This window comes from Myxocyprinus asiaticus, chromosome 12 (genome assembly GCF_019703515.2).
Source record: "Myxocyprinus asiaticus isolate MX2 ecotype Aquarium Trade chromosome 12, UBuf_Myxa_2, whole genome shotgun sequence".
In the NCBI taxonomy this organism is placed as follows: Eukaryota; Metazoa; Chordata; class Actinopteri; order Cypriniformes; family Catostomidae; genus Myxocyprinus; species Myxocyprinus asiaticus.
This window is the reverse complement of record NC_059355.1, coordinates 2,803,144-2,826,592: the sequence shown is the minus strand read 5'-3', so window position 1 is coordinate 2,826,592 and position 23,449 is coordinate 2,803,144. Positions and strand designations below refer to the sequence as shown.

General features: G+C 41.8%; 2 protein-coding genes across 3 annotated transcripts in view; one reads left to right on the top strand and one right to left on the bottom strand.

The window, feature by feature from the left end:
- Positions 1 to 10,106, top strand: part of LOC127448859 (acid-sensing ion channel 4-B-like) — a 50,946-nt gene extending 40,840 nt beyond the window's left edge. Inside the window, exons 4-10 of the mRNA XM_051711724.1 lie at positions 6,411 to 6,564; positions 6,859 to 6,912; positions 7,184 to 7,337; positions 7,845 to 7,936; positions 8,134 to 8,213; positions 8,936 to 9,115; positions 9,243 to 10,106. Coding sequence (XP_051567684.1) covers positions 6,411 to 6,564; positions 6,859 to 6,912; positions 7,184 to 7,337; positions 7,845 to 7,936; positions 8,134 to 8,213; positions 8,936 to 9,115; positions 9,243 to 9,350 — 822 coding nt within the window. The 3' untranslated portion in view covers positions 9,351 to 10,106. The remainder of the gene's footprint in view (positions 1 to 6,410; positions 6,565 to 6,858; positions 6,913 to 7,183; positions 7,338 to 7,844; positions 7,937 to 8,133; positions 8,214 to 8,935; positions 9,116 to 9,242) is intronic.
- A 1,515-nt stretch (positions 10,107 to 11,621) lies between these two features.
- LOC127449196 (chondroitin sulfate synthase 2-like) lies at positions 11,622 to 21,734 on the bottom strand. 2 transcript variants are annotated; one of them, XM_051712456.1, is made up of 4 exons: positions 21,433 to 21,734; positions 19,224 to 19,791; positions 14,130 to 14,312; positions 11,622 to 13,156 (listed from the first exon to the last, which is right to left on the bottom strand). In XM_051712456.1, exons 1-4 carry the CDS (start codon positions 21,732 to 21,734, stop codon positions 11,894 to 11,896), a joined length of 2,316 nt encoding a protein of 771 aa, XP_051568416.1. In that variant the 3' UTR covers positions 11,622 to 11,893. The 2 variants fall into 2 exon arrangements, with proteins under 2 accessions (XP_051568416.1, XP_051568417.1); XM_051712457.1 differs by lacking the exon at positions 14,130 to 14,312.
- Between the last annotated feature and the right edge of the window lie 1,715 nt (positions 21,735 to 23,449).

Genomic DNA, 23,449 nt, shown 5'->3' with positions numbered 1-23,449 from the left:
AATAATTTTTTATCTTGTCTCTGGCCCTCTGTCTGAAACACTCGGTTTTAAGCTCTCTGGCCCTATAAGTCTTCAAGCAATCCATGCTGATATGAGCCCAAAAACGTCCTGGTTACTTTCGTAACCTCCGTTCCCTGATGGAGGGAATGAGACGTTGTGTCGATGTAGTGACACTAGGGGTCACACTTGGGAGCCCCAAACACCTCTGCTTTTTTGAAAAAAGGCCAATGAGAATTGGCGAGTGGAATTTGCATGCCACTCCCCCGGACATACAGGTATAAAAGGAGCTGGTATGCAACCACTCATTCAGGTTTTGTGCTGAGGAGCCGAGACCAGGTCCCGGCCATTTCAGCGGGTAGTTCAGCGTTGTGGCAAGAGGGACACAACATCTCGTTCCCTCCATCAGGGAACGGAGGTTACGAAAGTAACCAGGACATTCCCTATCTGTCATTCACTCGACGTTGTGTCGATGTAGTGACACTAGGGGTCCCTATACAAAATGCCACAACTAGCTGAACTGTGTTGCGTGATCTGGCGGTGTGTGACGGGCAGACTGCTGTGTGTCTCGTAGCCAGCGCACCAGGCTGTCACGTAACCTCCCCCAACGCTCTTATGAGCATTGAACGGTCCATCAGGAACAAGTCGACTGCCCAACTATAGGGACAGGCTAGCCCAGCCGAGGCCTCTTTTCCCTCTATTTTCTCCCCAAAAAGTGTGGAATTTGTTAACTGACTGGGAGCCATAAGTGTCTGCGTCGGGGGGTGTCCATCCCAAAGGGAAGACACCGTGGAGCCCACATCCCACCCAAAAAGGGGGGGGGGGGTGTATTTTGAGTGGAATACGTCATATGGTCTTACCGAGTCTTGTCGGAAGTATGTCATGTGGAGAGTTCTCATGGTAGGACCTACCCGAAGGGGGAGGAGTTTCTACAGACCATGGTGACTGGGGCAGAGTGGCCTCTGTCCAAGGAAGACGCAGTTTGCCGTCAGGGAAACAATTTTGCGGAAGATATCATATGGGGTCGCTTTTGGGGAACCAGCACATATGGAGCACCTACCTCAGTACAGGGGCTCATTAGCGCACGTACTGGGCCGGTCAGCGAGTTTCTCCGCAAACTCAGCTGCCAGAGGGCTAAGGAGGAAAGTCATCCAGGGATCACAGTCTGTGAATACGACTGGGAGTCAAGAGTGCACGTCTTCACCTCAAGGGAGGGAAAGGTGTTATGCACAAGCGGTACACCCGGAAAGTTGTCCCGTAACTTACCTGCTCGTGCCTGCCAATACACGGGACGAGACCGGCTCAACCCGGAGATTGTAGAACCTCGCAGAGGTGTTGTGTGTTGCCCAGCCCGCTGCTCTGCAGATGTCTGCCAAAGAGACGCCACTGGCCAGGGCCCACACTCCTGGTGGAGTGGGCTCGTAACCCCGCAGGGGGTGGCACGTCCTGAGCCTGATATGCCATCGTGATGGTGTCGATGACCCAGTGGACGGTCCTCTGTTTGGAGACAGCGCTTCCTTTCCGCTGTCCACCAAAGCAAACAAAGAGCTGCTCGGAGCTTCTAAGGCTCTGCGTGTGATCCAAATAGATGCGTAAAGCTCGCACTGGACACAGCAACGCCAAGGCTGGGTCTGCCTCCTCCTTGAGCAGCGCTTGAAGGTTCACCACCTGATCCCTAAAAGGAGTCGTGGGAACCTTGGACACATAGCCCGGTCGGGGTCTCAGGATCACGTGAGAGTAACCCGGACCAAACTCCAGGCATGATTTGCTGACAGAGAACGCCTGCAGGTCCCCTACCCTGTTGATGGAAGTGAGCGCAGTCAGGAGGGCAGTCTTCAAAGAGAGTGCCTTAAGCTCAGCTGACTCCAAGGGCTCAAAAGGAGCTCCCTGTAGACCCTGAAGGACTCGTTCCATGAGGGGACGAGGCGCGGTCTGGAGGGATTCAACCTCCTAGCGCCTCTCAGGCACCTGATGATCAAGTCGTGCTTCCCCAAATACTTACCATCTACTGCATCGTGATGCGCCGAAATAGCAGCTACATACACCTTCAGGGTGGAGGGGGACAGCCGCCCCTCCAGCCTCTCCTGCAGGAAGGAAAGCACCGATCCGACTGCACAACTCTGGGGGTCTTCGCGTTGGGAAGAACACCACTTAGCGAACAGACACCACTTCAAGGCGTACAGGTGCCTCATAGAAGGAGCCCTAGCCTGAGTGATCGTGTCTACCACCGCGGGTGGTAATCCACTTAGGTCTTCCGCATCCCATCTAGGGGCCAGACATGGAAATTCCAGAGGTCTGGTCATGGATGCCAGATGGTGCCCCATCCCTGAGAAAGAAGGTCCTACCTCAGGGGAATTCGCCAGGGGGGGGGGGCTGTCACGAGAACAATGTCTGGGTGGGCCAGTAGGGTGCTACTAGGATGATCTGCTCCTCATCCTCCCTGACCTTGCACAGGGTCTGTTGACTGGGGGAAATGCGTATTTGTGTAGTCCAGGAGGCCAGCTGTGTGCCAGCTCATCTATACCGAGGGATGCCTTGGTCAGGGCGTACCAAAGCGGGAAGTGGGAGGAATCCCAGGAAGCAAACAGGTCTACCTGTGCTCAACCGAATCGACTACAAATCAGGTGGACCACCTGAGGGTGGAGTCTCCACTCTCCCCTGAGGGTACTGTGACAGCACGTCCGTTGCAGTGTTGAGGTCGCCCGGGATGTGAGTGGCTCGTAGCGACTTGAGGCTCTGCTGACTCAAGAGGAGGAGACGGCGTGCAAGTTGTGACACTCAATGGGAGTGTAGACCACCTTGGCGGATGATGTACACTACCAATGCTGTGTTGTCCATCCGGACCAACACATGCTTGCCCTGGATCAATGGCCGAAACCTCCGCAGGTCGAGCAGTACTGCCAACAACTCTAGGCATTGATGTGCCAACGTAGCCGCGGGCCAGTCCAGGAGCCGGTGGCTGTGTTCCCATTGCATACGGCACCCCAGCCCGTCTTGGAGGCATCTGTTGTAACCACGACATGCCTGGAGACCTGCTCTAGGGAAACCCCTGCCCATAGAAATGCAAGGTCGGTCCAAGGGCTGAAGAGGCGGCAACAGATCGGTGTGATGGCCACGTGATGTGTCCCGTGGCGCCATGCCAATCTTGGGACTCGAGTCTGAAGCCAGTGCTGAAGCGGTCTCATATGCATCAACCCAAGTTGTGTGGCCACCACTGAGGATGCCATATGCCTCAGGAGCCTCTGAAAAAGTTTCAGTGGAACCGCTGCTCTCCATCTGAACGCCTTCAGACAGTTCAGCACTGACTGTGCATGCTCGTTCGTGAAGCGCGCTGTCATCGAGACTGAGTCCAACTCCAGACCAAGAAAAGAGATGCTCTGAACCGGGAGAGCTTGCTCTTTTCCCAGTTGACCCGAAGCCCCAGTCGGCTGAGGTGCCGGAGCACGAGGTCCCTGTGTGCGCACAGCAACTCTCAAGAGTGAGCTAGGATTAGCCAGTCATCGAGATAGTTGAGGATGCAGATGCCCACTTCCCTTAGCGGGGCAAGGACAGCCTCTGCGACCATCGTAAAGATGCGAGAGGACAGGGACAGGCCGAAGGGGAGGACCTTGTACTGGTACACCTGGCCTTCGAAGGCAAACCACAGGAAGGGTCTGTGTCGAGGTAAGACCGAGACATGAAAGTACACTTCCTTCAGGTCTACCGCTGCGAACCAATCTTGATACCGGACGCTCGCTAGAATGCATTTTTGTGTCAGCATCTTGAACAGGAGTCTGTGCAAAGCCCTGTTCGGTACTCGCAGGTCCAGGATTGGTCGCAACCCACTGCCTTTCTTCGGTACGATGAAATAAGTGCTGTAGAACCCTTTCTTCATCTCGGCTGGAGGGACAGGCTCTATCGCGCCCTTGCACAGAAGGGTAGCGATCTCCACACGCAAGGTAGCGGTGTTCTCGTCCTTCACCGACGTGAAGCGGACGGCGCTGAACCTGGGCGGGTGCCTGGTGAACTGAATCACGTAGCCGAGTTGGACGGTCCGGCTCAGACACCGCGACGGGTTGGAAAGCGTGAGCCACGCGTCCAAACTCCGGGCGAGGGGGACAAAGGGAATGATCATGTCGGACGTACCGGCGGATGGGGCCTAGCTGCGGGGCAGAGCTCGAGGTGCCACATCGAGTGGATTCGAGCCCTGTGGCCATGCTGAGTCCAGGGACATCTAAGCACTTACCTGGCTCCTGCCGCCCACCATAAGATTGGCCGAGGAGGGGGGAGGAGGAGTCTCATCCCCATAGTCTACCGGACCAAATCCAGCGTGGGCGTGTTTGTGCCACAGCTGGGCACACAGAGGCGGGTGGACCGCCGCTGGGGCGCCATACCTGCAAAGATGGGTCGGTGGACGGTGGTCGTGACGACGGCCGTGCACACCGAACATGTGACCCAGAGAACAAGAAAACCACTCTAGCCTGACGCTCGCGGCCCCCCGGGAAAGCATGTCCGTCATTTCCGCGTCAGCCTGGGACTGGGCGACCACTCCCAAAGGAGGAAGCCCAGTCGAAGCCTCTGTGTCCAACTGGATGAGCCCGCTCTCCGATGCTGCGCTCGATAACTTGTCTTCTTCCCGGGCTCCGAACGAGATGTCGAACTCGCCCTGAGACGAGCCTGACCAGAGCAAGTGAGCATGTTTGGGAATGGGAGGCCGTGGGGGGATACCCGTTGGAGGTGGTACCATTGAGGTCCCCAAATCACCCCCAGTGCTAACCGGCATGGCCTCATACCCGTAGGTAGAAGGACCGAGGTGGGGAGCCGCTGGGGTGGCTTGCTTTCTTACGAATGCAAGCCGCGACCACAGCGTTGCCATGGTTATGTTCTCTCAGTGAGGACAAGACCCATCCACGAACGATGTCTCCGCGTGGGAAGTGCCCAGACACGTAAGACAGCGATCGTGGCCATCAGAAGCACAGAGATATCGACCACAACCAGGAATAACACACAGACGGAAAGGCATCTTTAAAAAGATGTTCCGTGTGTGCCGCTCTTTTAGAAAGAAAATATACTCTTTTTTTTTTTAGAATATACACTTTTAGTTGTTTCTGCCGAAGCGCCCAGGAGCGTTCTCTGCACTCCACGGGTGCAGAGGGGTAGAAGTCGCCGAAATGCGCCATAGAAACCAGCAGATGAGGTGAATGAACTTCGCAGATGAATTCAGCTTCAATGAATAGAACCGCTCGGCTCCAAAGAGAAAATCTGAATGAGTGGTTGCATACCAGCTCCTTTTATACCCGTATGTCCCGGGGAGTGGCATGCAAATTCCACTCACCAATTCTCATTGGCCTTTTTTCAAACAGCTCCCAAGAGTGACCCCTAGTGTCACTACATTGACACAACATCGAGTGAGTGACAGATAGGGAACATACAATCCATGCTGAAATGTTCTGAAAATGCTAACTTAATACAATCCATGGTGATGCTAGGTGCTTCAACAGGCCAAAGCAGAGATGCTGGTCTTCACATCTCACATATTCCATGTTTGTTTACACACAGGAACAGCAATTTTCTCCCAGTCAGTGGCAGCAGCAGAATGAGACTTGTGTTTAAAAGTTGCACTTGTACCACTCTTAAAACACGGCGCACATCGCCGGAAAACGCATCAAAACTATCAAAGTCATCCATATAGTGCATGTTTACAAAAGACTAACAATTAAAAATAGCACAGAGGGGTGCAAAAACGGTCCAGGACGCCTTCAAAACAGCAAGGAACTTTTTACATTTTTTTATTTATAACTTGACAATGCGTCTTTTAAAAGCGGCACGTAGAAAACATTTAAATCCAGATAGGCACATGAAGGTGTCCTGTGTAAGTCCCCTTTGGATGAATCTCGCATCACAGGCCCTCTCTCCTCTTCACCTGAAACTGAGCAGTAAGCTCCAGTGGGTGGGTCCAAGAGTGCAATGATGAAAAATAGGCATTGATGTCTTGCTGAAGATATGCAGATGTATTTGTATTTGCAGATGTACCCGTTTCTGGAGCCTGGTTTAAATAAATGCTCTTTTTCTGTTAAGGAGGAAGTTTGCAGTTCGGAAACTTACAGTATGTTTTGATAATACAATGGTCAAGGAAATCAAGGAAAATTTGATTCCTCATGTCATGACCCTTTTAAGAAGTTATGAATTATGACCTAATTTACATAAAGTAGAAATGTCTGGTACCGACAGGTATACAATTAAAAGCACTGTAATTGGGCCTGGATTTTGTTCCATAGCCAATCATTCTTTTTCTTTTTGAGACTGCATGGGCAAAGTATTTCATTTTAGAAAATCAACTCAAGTGCTAATTATATAAGAGCCATAGGTTGCACACTGGCACACAAATAAGCAGAGACACTCAGACTTTCTCTAAATCTCTGATGTCTTTCTAGCTAACGTACCTGCCACAGCCGTGGGGAAACTGTCGGACTTCGTCTGAGCCTGTGATCCCAGGATATGACACCTACAGCATCAGCGCTTGCAGACTGCACTGTGAGAGCACACAGGTGCAGAGAGAGTGTAACTGCAGGATGGTGCACATGCCAGGTGCGTGTGTTGTAGATTGAAAGTATGATTTTTGTCATAAAAACCATATGTACAGTACCCGAATGAACAAATGCGCCATGTCGGTACTTGTCACACCACCTGTAAAATACAGCTGCTGTCACATTGTCGGGTGTTCACAGAAAACCATCAGATGTATACCATCATTCACCGTTTCATTGTGGGTTTCTTGGAAATTAGTATTCTTATGCTTTTTGGAGCACATTTCTGTAAATAATCTACAAGCCATCATACTGATGTGTTGGTTCAATTTTCACAAGTCAAGTATCTCTACAGGTGATGCTGATTTCTGCACACCCAGTAAAATCAAGTGTGTTGACAAAGCATTAGGTAAGATCCTCTAAGAAGAGTCCTTAACACATTACTTCAGTCCATTCACTGTAAATGCTAAGATCCTATGTTTTCTTAAATGGTGATCTTTGATGACTCTATTGATTTGACTTAATTGAGGTTTTAAAAGCAACTTCATGCATTTTACAACTATTGAATGACACTGAGAGCTTGGTTATCGATCCGTGTATATTGATAACCACATCACCATTCATTTCAGTACTTTCCTCACCAAGTATAAGTCATCCGTATTTCCTGTACACCTCTCCAGCTTTACTACAGAAGAGCACAGGTGACTTATGTCCCTGTGAGACACCATGTAATATGACTCGGTATGGAAAAGAGCTCTCTATGGTCAAAATCCCCAGCAGGGGCTCTGCTCGATACCTTTCTCGCAAATACCAGAAATCTGAGGAATACATCAGGTAAATCTCATGCATAAAGGCATACACTCACTTTTTTGTGTGCCGTTGAACATATTTGAACATCATTATGTATTTACCTACAGCACAGACCAAAGAGAAAGTAAACTCTGCACTTTTGTTTCCAAAGAAACAAAAATATGCTAGGATACCTGCACAGCACATTTACAAAATCTGCTTCACTCCTAAATTCTATTCAGTCTTTTCTTATAATTATTACAGAATTCCTATTGTCCAAACTCCAGGCTCTATTCGGTCAGTTATATAATGGGATGAAAAATTTAATTGTGATCCTCCATTCACTGGCTTAATAAAAGGGGAGAAGCCATTTTAATAGCTTCCACTAAAATTGCATTCTGATATTTCACTAATTATTTTCTTGACCATATTTGGTGCTAATCCTTTTTTTCCATTATACAAATAATAATGGGCTCATTCCATACTGTTGGCCTGCATGAGATTTTAACATGTTCATTAAACTTTTCATTGTTACATCTTATGAACTTGCAGAGACAACTTTCTCATATTGGATATTTTCTTTGAGGCCCTTAACTATGAGACAATAGAACAGAAGAAAGCGTACGACATTGCTGGACTGTTAGGTACTCTTGTAATCACCACACACTGCAACCATTCATACTACAGCTATTCATACAGTGTAACATATCCACCTTTTCAAAGAAGTACTAAGGTTTACTAATGACAGGAATAATATTAGACAATCAATTTACAGTACTGTCTGTGAAACGCAGACTTCACTCTCTCTTTTATGCTGCCTCTTTTTGATTTACATTTCCAGGAGACATCGGTGGACAAATGGGGCTCTTCATTGGAGCCAGTATCCTTACTATACTGGAAATATTTGACTATATCTATGAGGTATTTTCATGCAGTGTGAAGTGCTATGCTCCTTCTAAAAATATTTAAAAACAGCAATATGCAAGTTCTTTTATAAGGCAATATGATTACTTTTGTATTCCTTATTGCATGTTTTGATAAATCACATTTTATGAGTATTAAAATGGCAATGTCATTATGTAATCATGTAATCCATAAAAAGTAACAAAAAATCGGATTATGCACGTTTAAAAAGTAATCTAATAACAAGTAATTGATATTTGTAATCTGATTAGCTAATACAATTCTGCAGTCCAAAACTACCAAACGCTGTAATTGATAGACTATATTTGTACCTGGTCAGGATCATTCAAAATGAACTTGTAAAGGTAAAAAAGGTGTGGAAAAAATTAACCAGTGACCAGTTACAGGATCTAAGATGCACAATTTCCCTTATGCATTCATATACATTTTAATTGAAAATATTGATGTTGATATGGTGTGGAGTGGTGAACTGGTAAGCAAAAGGTTGTTGGTTCAATCCCCACAGCCACCACCATTGTGTCCTTGGGCAAGGCACTTAAATCCAGGTTGCTCCAGGGGGATTGTCCCTGTAATTAGGGCACTGTAAGTTGCTTTGGATAAAAATGTCTGCCAAATGCATAAATGTGAATGATATAAAAAGCCCATTGACACATTATTAATCAACTATCTAAATAATGTCTTTTGTTCTTTCATTCTGAATTTGATCTTTACTTTTCTAGGTGGTTAAATACAAAATCAAGCGACTACTGAAACCAAATAAAAGCCAGAAACATCAGAACCAACGGAACTTGATCCAAGAGCAGATCCAGAGAACAAAGAACCTTCGAGAACAGAACCTGAGAGCTCAGCTGGCTGCTGGAACTATAGCTACAGTCAGATTTGAAGATGTCAAAGTTAAGGTGAGTCATAGAAACTGAAGCAATGACTTGCTGAAAATTGATTTTTTTTTTTTTTTTGGTTTATGCACCCCACACCTTATAATTGATGTACCCAAAAAATCCATATCATGTGTTTTTTTGTCAACAGGCAGCTAATGATATAAAAATGGCTCAACCACACAGTGCACATCCAACTTCAATACTACCAAACCATCATAACGCACAACCAGTCGTACAGCAGGACTTTGCTTGCTAAGGGATTCATCTTCCTCTATGCATCTATTTTTATTGTATTTTTTTCAAATCACTGAACTTGAAATTGGGATCCTAAATTGGACCTCATACACCTAAAATATACATCATTTTATTTACTTTGTTCACTAATAAAAGCTACAGCCAAAGTCTAATCCAGGACCTCATGTGAAACCAGTTCAAACCAGTCACACCATATCAGTGGAAACTGTTTTCATTGTTTCATGTCTGTACCAGAGGAAAAAAACACACAATGTGTTTTTCATATGCACATTTGTTGTTTTTTATGATGACATTGTTTTTTGTTTTTTTGTTTTTGTCTGGATGGACCTACTATGGACTTTGAGAGATCAAGAAGAAAACACTTCACCGCACAAATCTAATTAAAACTTTCCCTTTTCAATGACGTTCAAATAGCAACTGAATGAAAGTTGTTAGGATCAACAGAGAGTTGAAGCAAATGCTCTCCAGTGCAGTAAAAGTTGGTTTCTCCCTGTGGTAATGTGCAGTGCTTTCACCATTTCACCTTTTTACATTTCTTAAGAACGTAATGAGACTTCTCTGTAGGAGAACAGCTAAAATATGCCACTCGTCTCTCTGTGAGTAGGTGTTATGTTCTGTTCAGTCTTATGTAACTTTTCAGTTGTGCTGTAGTCCTTAAAACAGAGCAGTCTGTCTTAAGGTTTGAAATGTGAAAAAAAAAAAACACACTAGAGCTGTTCACTGAAAAACAGCTCTAGTAAAAATTACAAAGGAAATAAAAAACACTATTAAACGATCTCTTTTGTATTAACATTTAAAAGTGAAACACATTCAAATAGAAAAGGAAAACTGAAAATTGTAGAAACATTCGCTGAATATATTTTACCATCATTTCCATCTTGTCACAAATCAGAAAGTTCAGTCTGTAATGGACCAGAACACAGTAACTGCAGCTGAAAATGAAAAACCTTAAACTGCCATGAGTTTATATTGTTTCTAAATGGAAATGTGCAATTACATTAATCTAATTAATTAATCTAATCTAATTAATTATAATATATATATATATATATATATATATATATATATATATATATATATATATATATATATATATATATATACAATTGCATGTCTTGATTAATGTAATTGCGAATTACCACAGATAAACCTTGTTCATGAGGACAATGTTGCATTGAGGGAAAAAAAAAACTGCTTTTACTGCCACCTAATGGGCATCATACTTGAACAACAACAACAACTGAAGCACAGTCTGGTCACTGGTGGATCCATAATGGTGGACATTCAAGGGTAGAGTTGTCATATTGAATTATGTAATTCAAGATAAACAAATACAGTCAAAGTATTTGGTAAATAAATGTTGTTTTTATCTAAGGATCACATGGATAAAACAATTCATTGCATGTATAACAGAAGTTGTGGTGAATGAGTTGCGACCATACATAATAATAATAATAATAACAATAGATAAAAAATGACCCTCACATATATTGACAGACTTTCAACAAAAATAGAATTTGAGCCTCTAAAGATCGTTATCTGTAATCGTTTCTGTTAACGGCAGCCTGGTGCGTACAGTAAACATCTGCAGTGCAATGCACTAACTCTGTAATCTCATTACAGCATTTCAGATCCACAGAGCTCAACACCTGGTATTCTGCTAACAAACAGGTTTTGATGAAGAAAAGAAAAACAAACTAACCACCAAAACGTGACATCATATGACATTATAAATATTCATGCTTTGGTTCATGTGCAAGACAGGGGAACAAAAAGGGTTTTTATGTTCATTTTATAGGTTAGTTGCATAGCTGAGATGAATTTCACTGTGAAGGGGCAGATTTAAAGGCACGGATTTGTACATGGACAATATAGTAGTTAGGTTGCCTCAGTCAGCCACAGCTAACCAGAAAATGAGGTGTGGGTGGAAGACTGGAATGCATTTCTAACACGGGCGGATTCAGAAAACTGGAATAATGCAAAAGAAATTATGGAAATACTTTGATACATTTGCCCTTTCTGAACTGTCCAGTTATCTTGTAAACATACATTATCCTCTGTTCCCTTAGCTGCTGCCACAATAAAAGATGCTAAACAAATCCTTTCACTATAACTTCTGAACATTTTGATTCACATTCTCTTTCCAACCTCCGCCACAAACTCCAACATTACATTTACAAATGAGGAATACATCCCCAAAAAGCAATTCATCCTTAGGATGCAGCAAAATGACAGATGCCGCAATACAAAAGTTCAAAAATTGCTCCAAAAAGTACAAATGAGAAGAGAGATGAAAATTAGATTTCTTTAGTGCATTAACAGTTAGTGAATCAATTGCTCATTGAATAGATGTGACTTCAGACACTTCAAGGTCTCAGAATACTTCTTTAGATCTTCCACCCTTCATAGTCAAACATAACTCTTGGCTAATCAGTCTTCTTTTACTAGAAAACTGCTTGTTAGATGTTGAAGAGAAGTAATACTGCTAGCATTTAGACAATCTACAGTTAAGAGGTACCCCACTGTTTATACTTGTGAAGCTCCTCAGGTGCTATTGCCTTGCTCTTGTTCAAATATTAGCATGGCCAGCTGGGAACGCGACCCCCGGCCCTCCAAAGTGCTCTGGAGACATCGGTGGAACACATCCTCATTTAGTCGTGGATCACAAGTACGGTTGCGATATGCCTGACGCAAAGCAGGCTCGACAGCACGGAAGACGTGCAGTCCCGAGTACTGCACAAACACATCATAAAGGTCCAAGCTCTCCAGCAACTCCTCATTCTCCTGCAGATCCCTAGGCATCCGTGTGCGCGACGTCATGTAGTCCGAGTTGTAGAAGCATGCTTCCTCAAAAGTGTAGCGGTCAAAATGACCTGCCTCCCTGACAAGGTCTGGTGAGGCCGGGGGCGTCTGTTCTGGATAAGCTACGCGGGGATCAAAATCTTGGAAGTGGATGGGAAAGAAAGCTTGCAAGCCACTGATGGCATTCATGCGGCAGCGATTCAAGAATTCCGAGTTGAGTACGGTGTCTGATGTGACCAGAAGGAAGAGTGTGTCCACGGCGTGCTTCCTAGAAACAATGTCCAGGATCCGCAGGACACCGGGACTCTCTGTCTTTATGCTTATCCATGACACCTTTACGCTGGGATATCTGTGCTCAACAACGGCAACCTTTGTCTTGACCTCTGCAAAGACATCATTTGTACTCACTTTCTGGGCCTCAGCAGGTTCGTAGGTGAACAGCAGGTTAAGAACTGCATTCTCACCGGTCTCAAACAGATTGGAGGAGAAGTGATCTAAGAAGCGCAGCGCTATATGGGACTCATAACTGGTGAGGGGTAGGAGAACTTGTACCCGCGTACCCTCAGTGACGTAAGGCATGGGGATAATCTCTACCTGGCTGAGGGGTCGCACAAGGTGCACACGCCGGGCTATAGATTTCTGGTGACCAGACTCAGTCATGGCCTGGAACTGCAGGTCCAGGGTGTACTCCATCCCACGTGTATGGTCAAAACGTCTGTAACCATTCACCAGCTGTGGAGCACTTAGCTGTACAACAGGGCTGTATTTCTTGTTAAGCTCTGCAAGGGCAACCTTGATGACATCAGCTACATCGTCACGATCCGCGCCATTAAGCTGACACTTGGGGGCGCCATCCACGCAGGAGAACAGATGCTCTTCGGTGAAGTAGTCCCAGCGTAATACCTCAAAGCGGCTCTTGGGTTCAAAGGGAGGTTGAATGCCGACGGGCCACAAAGCGCTCTTGTTTCCATCCACTGCTACTTCACTGACATTCTTTATCTCAGACTGTGGGAAAAAAGTAAGATGCATGAACTGTTAAAAAAAGTTCTAATTAACACAATAAAAATACTATTACGTATTATAAAACACATTCAAAATGTCTGTGGTGAAAATAAAATGGTTATTTTGATGGCTTTTTGTAAACAAAATGTCATTCTATACGTGAGTGTTACATAGCATAGTACTAAAGTAGTAATATGCAGTTGTGCTCATAAGTTTGCATACCTTTTTTTTCTCGCAAGTTTACACATCCCTTGCAGAATCTGTAGATTTTAGCATTTTTAAATGCTAAAATCTACATTTTAGCATTTAAAATGTATAATAGTAGTATATTCCACACAACAGGATAATAATTAATTTACACAAATTATCCTGCTCAAAAGTTTACATGGCCTTGGTTCTTAATATTGTGTGTTGCCTCCTTGAGCATCAAACACTATATGCCAACATGATCACACGGAAACATGGCAAAAACAATTTGCTTCACAACTCGCTTTTGATGCCCCTCACTGAACATTAAACCTGGAAAATGGAGCTCACACATGCCCATACTCCCAACAACACTTACTGCTTTGGCCACTGGGGGCAGTGTTTCAAATTTCAGTAAGCACAGATCAATTTTAATGATAATAAAAAAAGTCATCCTACTATTTCCGATTTCACTGTGAGATCAATCTGTATATACAACATTTTGTGTACAGATATGGGTCCCTCAATTTTCATTCATTGATGCTTAAGGACGCAACACAACTTTATGTAATATATGTAATGTTAGCTTTATAAAAAATAAAAAAGCTTTATCAGGGCAGTACTAAATAATAATAAAAAATATATATTTTTTGTGTGCAATTTTTATAATCCCTCTGATTGAACAAAATGATAAACATAGTCCATGTTCTGTAAGGGGTATCTAAACTTATGAGAAAAAGAACTCTGTGAATGTTTGCATGTTTTTATAAGAAGTGTAGTGCACTCTAACCTGCAGTTTCTCAATCTCCTCATAAGTCCTCTGCAGCTCTATTTCCGTGAAATTTTTGTGCAGACGGTACATAAGATCTGCACTGGTCACAGGATAAACGGTGAGAGCATTCTGGAATGCATCATCCCCCATTCTGTGAAGGTCTATATTATTTTCCATTGCAAAATTATTATAAATCAGCCCCTGAGATAAACCAAAATTGAAACTAGATCAGAAAATTATTTAAATACATTGGGCTCTATTTTCGTGAGTGCGCAAAGCACAGAGCTACAGTACGAACAAAGTGCAATTTTCAATTGCAATTTTCATGCCAGAGCAAAGCACGAGTGGGTGTGGGTGAAAGGGTTTGCGCTATCTGTGGGTGTATGCACACAAACTGTGGGTATATTGTATGTAAATGAAGTGGCATGAAGCACAATTTGCTATTTTCCTGAGAAACAGGTCATTGCGCTAGATGTTTCAAAAGCAGGTCTGTTTTTTTTTTGTTTTTTTTTTATTAAAGAATTTTTATTTTTCTCCCCAATTTGGAATGCCCAATTCCCAATGCACTCTAAGTCCTTGTGGTGGCGTAGTGGCTCGCCTCAATCCGGGTGGCGAAGGATGGATCTCAGTTGCCTCCACGTCTGAGACCATCAATCCGCGCATCTTATCACGTGACTTGTTGAGCGCATTACCGCAGAGACATAGCGTGTGTGGAGGCCCATGCTATTCTCCACGGCATCCACACACAACTCACCACGTGCCCCACCGAGAGCGAGAACCACATTATAGCGACCACGAGGAGGTTAACCCAATGTGACTACCCACCCTAGCAACCGGGCCAATTTGGTTGCTTAGGAGACCTGGCTAGAGTCACTCAGCATGCCCTGGATTCGAACTTGCGACTCCAGGTGTGGTAGTCAACTTCTTTACTTGCTGAGCTACCCAGGCCCCAAAAGCAGGTCTGTTTTTGTACAAGACAAAATTTATGAGATTTGTGTTAAAGTACCCATAGGTCTTGGATAATTTTTCATATATTATTATTAAGTTTACATTTACAATTGTATTTATGATCTAATTGTACTGGTGTTTTTCCACCTGTTGTCATAGAGTGATGTCAATGCCAAAGGTGCCAGTGAAAGAAGTTGCAAAGGATAAAATGTTTGGATTTAGTATGATTTTTTTTTTTTTTTTTTTACCTTTTTGTTATTTTGAATATATTTTTGTTTAGTTTTAAGTGTAATTTGAATTTAGAAATATTTTTGGATTCATTTTTTTGTGTTTCAATAAATGAATTAAATAGTTCAAAATTGACCGGTAGAAGTGAAGTGCATGCTGATACTATCACTATTATTATGTGCCATGACTTGTGTGTAAGTAGATGAAAATTATTAATAATACTTACATTCCTTACAGTTTAATGGAGCATACATCCAAATCATGATGAGAATAACAATTTAAGCATATAAAAGGAGCGTGTCTATATTTCTATTATTCTAATTCATTGCATACAGTCAGCCCATTTACATTACCAACTTCTAATGAATTTGCTGTTTTTGTTTATATCGCTGGTGCTTGAGGGAATGGACTATATTATAGGACACAGACGCTGCAATAATCGGAAGAGAGCCTTACAATTAAATTGCACTTAACCCAGCCCATTAACATGTTGCACGTGTGATTTCGCCAAACCCACTTGCGCCTAGGCATGAAAATACCAAAACTTCATGACCATGCCCATTGACTTTGTACTTATGACTCTGAGCATAGTGCTGCTCTTAGGGCTAGCGCTCTTAAAATAGGGCTCAATATATATATACAGTAGATAGAAATACAGTATATGCTGTATAGTATGTCAATATAATCACATTAATTTATTTATTTTAATATACATTAACAACATTTCGCACTAAATGTAAATATTTTACAGACAGCACCTCTGGGTTAATTCTGGTCAGCTGTGGTCAGCAGACCCCTGCAATGTGCAGTAATGCTGTTTAATATCTTGTAATAATCATGTTAATTAACTTAACAACTTTCAGCAGGTCTGCAGCTGGCCATGCTGAGAACAGGAAGTCATTTATTCTGTGGCTCAGCAGCAGTCCATGTACATAATTCCAGTAAAGTAATCCTGGTATCTGGAGGCTCACTTGCTTAATGTATTCCAACAACATGTAAAAATCAGTTGGAAATACAGATGTTTCATGTTTAGGTCACTGCTTTTACATCAATGTGCAAATGATCTCGAAACTGTTCTAACTGAAAGGGACTGTCCTAAACCTAATTTAATGATATGATGTCCCTGCATGTGACTGTCAGCTTACCTAATGGGAGCCAATGATTCTGGTTTCTCTGGGGATCTTTGGAGTAATCATGATTTTGCATTTCTGTGCTGACCTTCCAATAAAGATATTGTATTAATTAATTAATGAGTAAGTAACTATTAATTACTAAATTCAGTTTAAAGTTCTTTCCTAAATTTAGTTTAAAGATATATTTTGTTTAAAACATGTGGTACAGAGTGAGTCATTCAATCAGATCAGTCTATTTAAAGTGCAAAGGTCCTAACTCAAACCCTAACTATGGCAAAGCAATGATAATGGGTATAATCCTCAAAGGAGCCAGTAGACACCACCCATGTCCAATCACATTTAACACACCAACTCAAACATTCCACTTACAGTGCATGCCACTGCTTAAAGGAATAGCTCACCCAAAAATGAAAATTTGCTGATAATTTACTCACCCTCAGTCCATCCAAGATGTATCTGAGTTTCTTTCTTCATCAAAACAGAATTTATGATTTTTGGAAGCGCATCATTGTTTACAAGAGAAACTTGCACAGACCACAGACCAAGTGCCACTAACAAACCAAAACAGTCCAAAACAATTTCAAAACAATATAAAATAAAATAAAATAATTTCCAAATGATAATAAAAAAAAAAAAAAAACCTTACTGCAGTAAATAACCATCCTTTATTTCGGAGCAATGCCGTTACGTTATCTACTTGTGCTTTTTCTTTAGCAAAAATATATAAGCTATATGACTGTCAGGAATTCAAGCCACAAAAGTTGTAGTTAGTGAAACTAAGTGTGAGAGCGTTTACTGAGATTCACAAGATTTACAGGGTTTACACAGTGAGATCAATGGTACAGGTGATATCACACAGAAGAGAAGCTTCACAAACTGAAGAAGAGGTAACGGGACGAAACAGCAGTGTAAGCACTAAACATATATCAACGAAGATCAAGAGCAAATACAGACAGGTAAATAAATACTGCGTGAGAGCAGCGCAGTCAAACTAGAGTCCTTTGTGTGACACTTGACTGTGAAGTGGCGTGAAAGATTATTTATGCAGGCAGTGATGAGCGAGTGAATTGAGTGCATGTGCGGTGAATTAGAAATCGGGTGATGAGGAGCGGAGCGCTGAGGGAGGTGTAGGGCCCGAGGGAGGCGTGACAATGACGAAGTTTTCACACATACCTGAGTTCACTGGAAAAACAGCACGAGCACAGCCGATGAATTCAGATGTCGACCGTTTTTTCTTTCGATGATCTGAAATCCTCAGGGGTAAAATGTTCACTGCACACCCTCCAATATTTGAGAGAATGTAGGGGTGTACTGATATCCAGGTTCAGCGCGATAAGCCAGAGCTTCAGTCGCTCATGATCATGTATAGGCAATCGATGAAAAGCTCATACTTTTCCCGGTATGCATTTTCTTTGGGGTTTCTGAAGGTTGAAGCATCCAGGATACACATGCCAAATGACCATTTTGAACAATACACTTATACAAATACAAATCTACAGCAAAGGCAATTCAACTTTTGTACAGCGCTCCTGCGCTTGTAAACAATGACGCGCTTCCTGCCTCCTCCTCCACGTGACGTGTGACCTTACCAACGAGCTTACTTCATCCCTCTCATGAGCGTGCGTCACAGAGATGTAAGGAAGCGAACATTTGTAGTTAAAAAATATATAAGTATTGTTTTGTTTCTAAAAATAATCAATCGTTTGGGTTCAGAAGGACTTTATTTGTTGACTGGAGTCGTGTGGATTAATTTGATGCACCCTAAATATGCATTTTGGACCATCAAAAAAATGGAGGACATTCACTTGCATTGTTTAAAGGAGGAGGCCTGAAATGAAATCCTAAAAATCTTAAATTCTGTTTTGATGAAGAAAGAAACTCAGATACATCTTGGATGGCCTGAAGGTGAGTAAATTATCAGCAAATTTTCATTTTTGGGTGAACTATTCCTTTAATACACTTATGACATCTTAACAAGTACATGCACTGTTCTCTACTGTCTCTGGTGCTGATTTTAAGAGAAACATGATTTGAACATGTGCAGAATATTTTCACATGACTGTGACCTTGTTTGAGTGCGTAAGTGTACCTGCCTCCGAATTGAAAAATACTGTGAACTATTGATCATTTGGCCTCCTGTTGCACTGAGCCCTTCAACATAAAACAGCACACCCTCTGAATAAAGCATGGGCTCTTGGGTAATGTGGTTTCCTGCTGAAACTTGAGACCCTAGGTGAAAAATGTAGTCATTTATGACCAGCAAAAACATTGCCAACCAGCTACATGAAAAGTTTACTTTACACAGGCCTGTTTTTTAGAGTTTGCCAGGATGATCTGTACATAGTTCAGGCACTTACCCCCCCCCCCCCAACACACACACACACACACAACTCTCTCTCTGCCACATTTGTCCTGGGATAGATACTATTTTATCTTGGGGCTAATTGGAATCTCATGATGTGAGAAATGTAACTGTATTCGTGTGCCAACGCAGATGCAGAAACGACTCTGTAGAAAGTACAGTGCACAGTACAGCCATTCAGTCAACACTGCTATTGCCACTTTCTGCTACAAAGAGATTTACAGTGGGTAAATTATGTTATCTTCATTAAAATGTGTGAACAGAATAAGCAAAAGAGAAACAAATGTAAGGAAATAAAAAAAAATGGAAAAGAAAAATAATTGGTAAGATTTTGATTGTTTTACTATTGATGCCATTTGTGTTTCCAGGACTGGACTTAAAATAATATTTTAATAATACTGAATGTTTGTTATAAATTCCCTACTAATTATGACCCCTTACCTCATATTCCTCCACACAGCTGATGCCAGTATAATCAATGATACAGCGACCGAGCCACTCATCAGGTCTGACACTTACGATGTCAGTCCTACATTGCTCTAAAAAAGGCTGGAGCTTTAGAAGTAGTGCACGTGACAGTAGAAATCCTGGTCCACTGTGGCAATATCTCCCCTGTGTTTCACCTCCAATGAACTCTCCTGGATGGCCCATGTAAAGTTTAAGGTCCATGCTCAGGTGGCTTACTAAGGTCTTCAGCCTATCGGGCTGGGTATAGGTGAAATCCTGAACAAGGTAGAACCAATCATACTCAGCGATGTGGTGTTCTAGAAGATATCTGACAGAGTGGAACATGTTTGGGACTGGACGCTCATCACCATGAGCAACCACAAACATTCCATGTGGGAGTTTGCGATTGCGAGTGCCTGTGAAGAAGATGAGTCGGCCATCCAGGTGGTGGTTGAGTGTCCGGTTGATGGCCACAGCTAAAGTGTTCAGGGTGGTTTTGGAGGTAAATACTGAAGCAAAAAGACGCTCACGAATTCCAAGCTCTGTGCTGGCATACTTGGCTCTAAGAAATAAACGAGTAAAGAAATATGAATCACAGCAAATAGTTGGATTTGCAAGTCAGAAGCTGTGTTTGCATTAATCAAATGAACCGCCCCAACAATTCATAACATACCACACACATCTGCAAGCACGTCCAGTTCAAAATAAGCAGCTTACTTGTGTTACCTATAACATGTTAATATAAGTGCAAACTGCAAACTGCAAACTGCAAAGTTCTTTTAGTATTCACATTACTCCTACAGTGGAAGTAGTAACAATAATGTTCTCTGGTAACCTACTTAAAACTTTTACATTTAAATTGGATGATGCTTGTGGTGCCGAACACAAATTTGTATTGTAGAAAACATGTTTTGATCATTATTTTGAAAGTCAACATGATGTGTACAGAATGCTATGCTATGATATTTTAAAGCTTTTTATCATTATACTTAAGCTCTGTTGTGCGTGAAAATCCCAGGAGATCAGCAGTTACAGAAATACTCAAACCAGCCCGTCTGGCACCAACAATCATGCCACGCTCCAAATCACTGAGATCACATTTCCTCATTCTGATGGTTGATGTGAACATTAACTGAAGCTCCTGACCCATATCTGAATGATTGTATGCAATGCACTGCTACCACACGATTGGCTGATTAGATAATCGCATAGATTGATTGTTGGTGCCAGACGGGCTGGTTTGAGTATTTCTGTAACTGCTGATCTCCTGGGATTTTCACACACAACAGTCTCTAGAATTTACTCCGGACGGTGCCAAAAACAAAAAACACCCAGTGAGCGGCAGTTCTGTGGACAGAAATGCTTGTTGATGAGAGAGGTCAATGGAGAACGGTCAGACTGGTTCGAACTGACAAAGTCTACGGTAACTCAGATAACCGCTCTGTACAATTGTGGTAAGAAGAATATCATCTCAGAATGCTATTTGGCGGCACGAGGGGGACTAATAATCATAACTTTGTAAAGTATGTATTTTTACATAAAATAATTACAGTATGTTTTAAATATGCACAAATAACAGAAAGATTCCAAAAGCTTCTTACACAGTTCGAATCATTTAATATGGTTTAATTGTGGCCTATATAATTTTATTAGCTATGATATTTTGTCAAATACTTTGATTACCATGGTAAATCAGTAAAATAATTAAGTAGCCTAACACTTGGTAAATAAGTAACAATATTTGTTTACGCGTGTCTTGTTTTCTTTAAGGACGCTGTTGTCTTGTTATGGTCACTATTCAGGACGCACTGTAGTTCAGATTACTGAAACACTGATCCGTGATTGACAGCGCGCTTAATGTGCCCTAATGACATCATACTGCTGGAGAGGTCAAGGAGCAAGATCACGACTCAGGATCCCTGCTCCTACATATAGCATATTCATGTGCATTTACAAGTGTGAATAAAACAATGTTCAACAGTTAAGCAGCAGTCCTCTTGCAAAGTGTTCCACAGCCACAAAGAGAATAGATCAAACCTATCCACTTGGGATGCTGGTGGTTTGTTAATAAAATGTTCTGTCTGTATCCTTAAAGTTTTGCAAAGCACTTACAATCTCGTGTGCATGCTGAAAGTACATCTACAGACTGCTCTTTCTATGGGCTATGCATAGAGTCACTAACTATACTACATGGTACACCAACCTGAAAACTTTTTTTGGAGGACCCTGTTGTGCGGGCTTGTTGTAAGGCACTATTCTGGGCTTAAAATCCTCTTCGATATTTCCGTTGTCAGTGGTACCACTGAATATCGAACTAGGTTTACGGGCCCCCTTTAAACTCTCAGGCTGCTCTATGAGCATCTCGTCGGCGGCTCCTATCCCGTCAGAGTCGCAGGACTTACCCACCCAGGTGCCGCTAAGGAGACTCAGGGTGAATCCCAGAGAGATGCCCACAATAATCGGCCCTGTCGCCCTGATGAGAGACATCAGCACTGAAATCCTCATGCTTTCAGCCGTGTTGCCTGTTGTGCACTCTTCAGCTGGGGCAGCACAATGACGAGATGCTGAGGAGTTCCGTCAATAACGGCGCTTTCTCCCTCCGCACACCTAGACACCCGTTTCAGCTGTCTTCTGACGTGTCATCGCTCCGGACTCCGCCCTCTACGAACCAGACGTCAATCAATGCAAATTCTCAAGCGCTCATAACTGCATTGATAGAGGAATGTACGGAAGAGGTACCGTCTTCAAACTTACCATTAATGCCAGCTGTAATTTAGCGGTAAAAAGCGAGTTCGGTCGTTTCCCCGAGGATATTGCGAGGAAAGCAGTTTGGCTTGGGATGTTTATGATCTTTCTTTGTCTAGAGGGCGATCATTTTGTTTGAGACTGTGGACCTGGTTGTCCGAGATGATGAAAATGAGAAATCTTTCCAAATTTAAATTTTAGTTTAAAACACATGTGTAAAGTTAACTGTAATCATTCTGTCCATGTTTGTTCATTTCTTGAAATAACATGCTCTCCAAAAATTCTACAAACATGATTTAATCACATTGAAAATGTGAAGTTAAGATTTACGCATTTAAATTTCAAAACAAAATTTCATCAAATAAAAATTTTTAATACTGTAAAATAAAATGTAAAAACGAAATATTACAATTTTTATTAATTACATTTTTTTAAATATTAAACAATTCAGTTTGATTTTGCTCATGCGTAAATCCTGAAAATACTCTAAAATATATATTTCACCTTGAACTGCCAACACATGACTCTAATTAATCATTAATTTAAAAATGTTTTTTTTTTTTTTTTTTTTTTAGAACTTAGTTATGAGGGTCTAAAGAGGTCCTCTCTGTTTTATGTTTTTTTATGTTCCATACAAGCTACTTACACCAACATTCTTTCTTTTTTAAAATGTCAACTTTTAATGTAATTTTATTTTATTTTATTCAATTGTATATTATTTTAATTAATATAATTTTATTTTATTTTATTTTATTGAATTTTATTTTATTTTATTCAATTGTATATTATTTTAATTAATGTAATTTTATTTTATTTTATTGAATTTTATTTTATTTTATTTTATTCAATTGTATATTATTTTAATTAATGTGATTTTATTTTATTTTATTTTATTTTATTCAATTGTATATTATTTTAATTAATGTAATTTTATTTTATTTTATTAATTTTTTTCTCTCTCCGGACAGTTTCACCACTTAGATATTTTGTTTACTTCAAGACCTCAAAAATATTCTCAAAATAACTTTGAACTAAAAAATTAACATATTCATCACTGACCCTGCACTTACAGCTAGATGTGGGTGTATGAAGCCAGGAGTGTGCACACACTAAAACACTAAGATGCAAAGAGAAATGTAAATATAATAATTAAGCTGCTGATTTAAAAAGCTTGAAACCAGCTGAGTATTTATCAAAATCATTCTCACTGAATCAAGGCATTTTTGCATGAGAAACTAACAATTCCATGGTTGTTATATCATTCAGGTAAGAAACCATTACTTCATCCCCAGGTTAATGAACTTTCATGGAAAGTCCCTCATTTTATTTTCATTTGATTCCTGTTCACACTGATGTGTGAGGTAAAAAGCTCAAGCATACACAAACACGGTAATGCCATACTTTGTATACACAAAACATATTGTTCCCATAAATCAGCTAATCAAATCAAATTACCATACTACACTTAGACTTTA

What these genes read in the sequence shown, in the direction of transcription:
- LOC127449196 (XM_051712456.1), bottom strand. Translation starts at nt 21,734, where the DNA reads ATGAGGATTTCAGTGCTGATGTCTCTCATCAGGGCGACAGGGCCGATT. An exon ending in CCTCCAAAAAAAGTTTTCAG is followed by an intron (nt 19,792 to 21,432) that starts GTTGGTGTACCA and finishes TTTATTTCTTAG; the next exon opens with AGCCAAGTATGCCAGCACAG. An exon ending in AGGAGATTGAGAAACTGCAG is followed by an intron (nt 13,157 to 14,129) that starts GTTAGAGTGCAC and finishes TTTTTCCCACAG; the next exon opens with TCTGAGATAAAGAATGTCAG.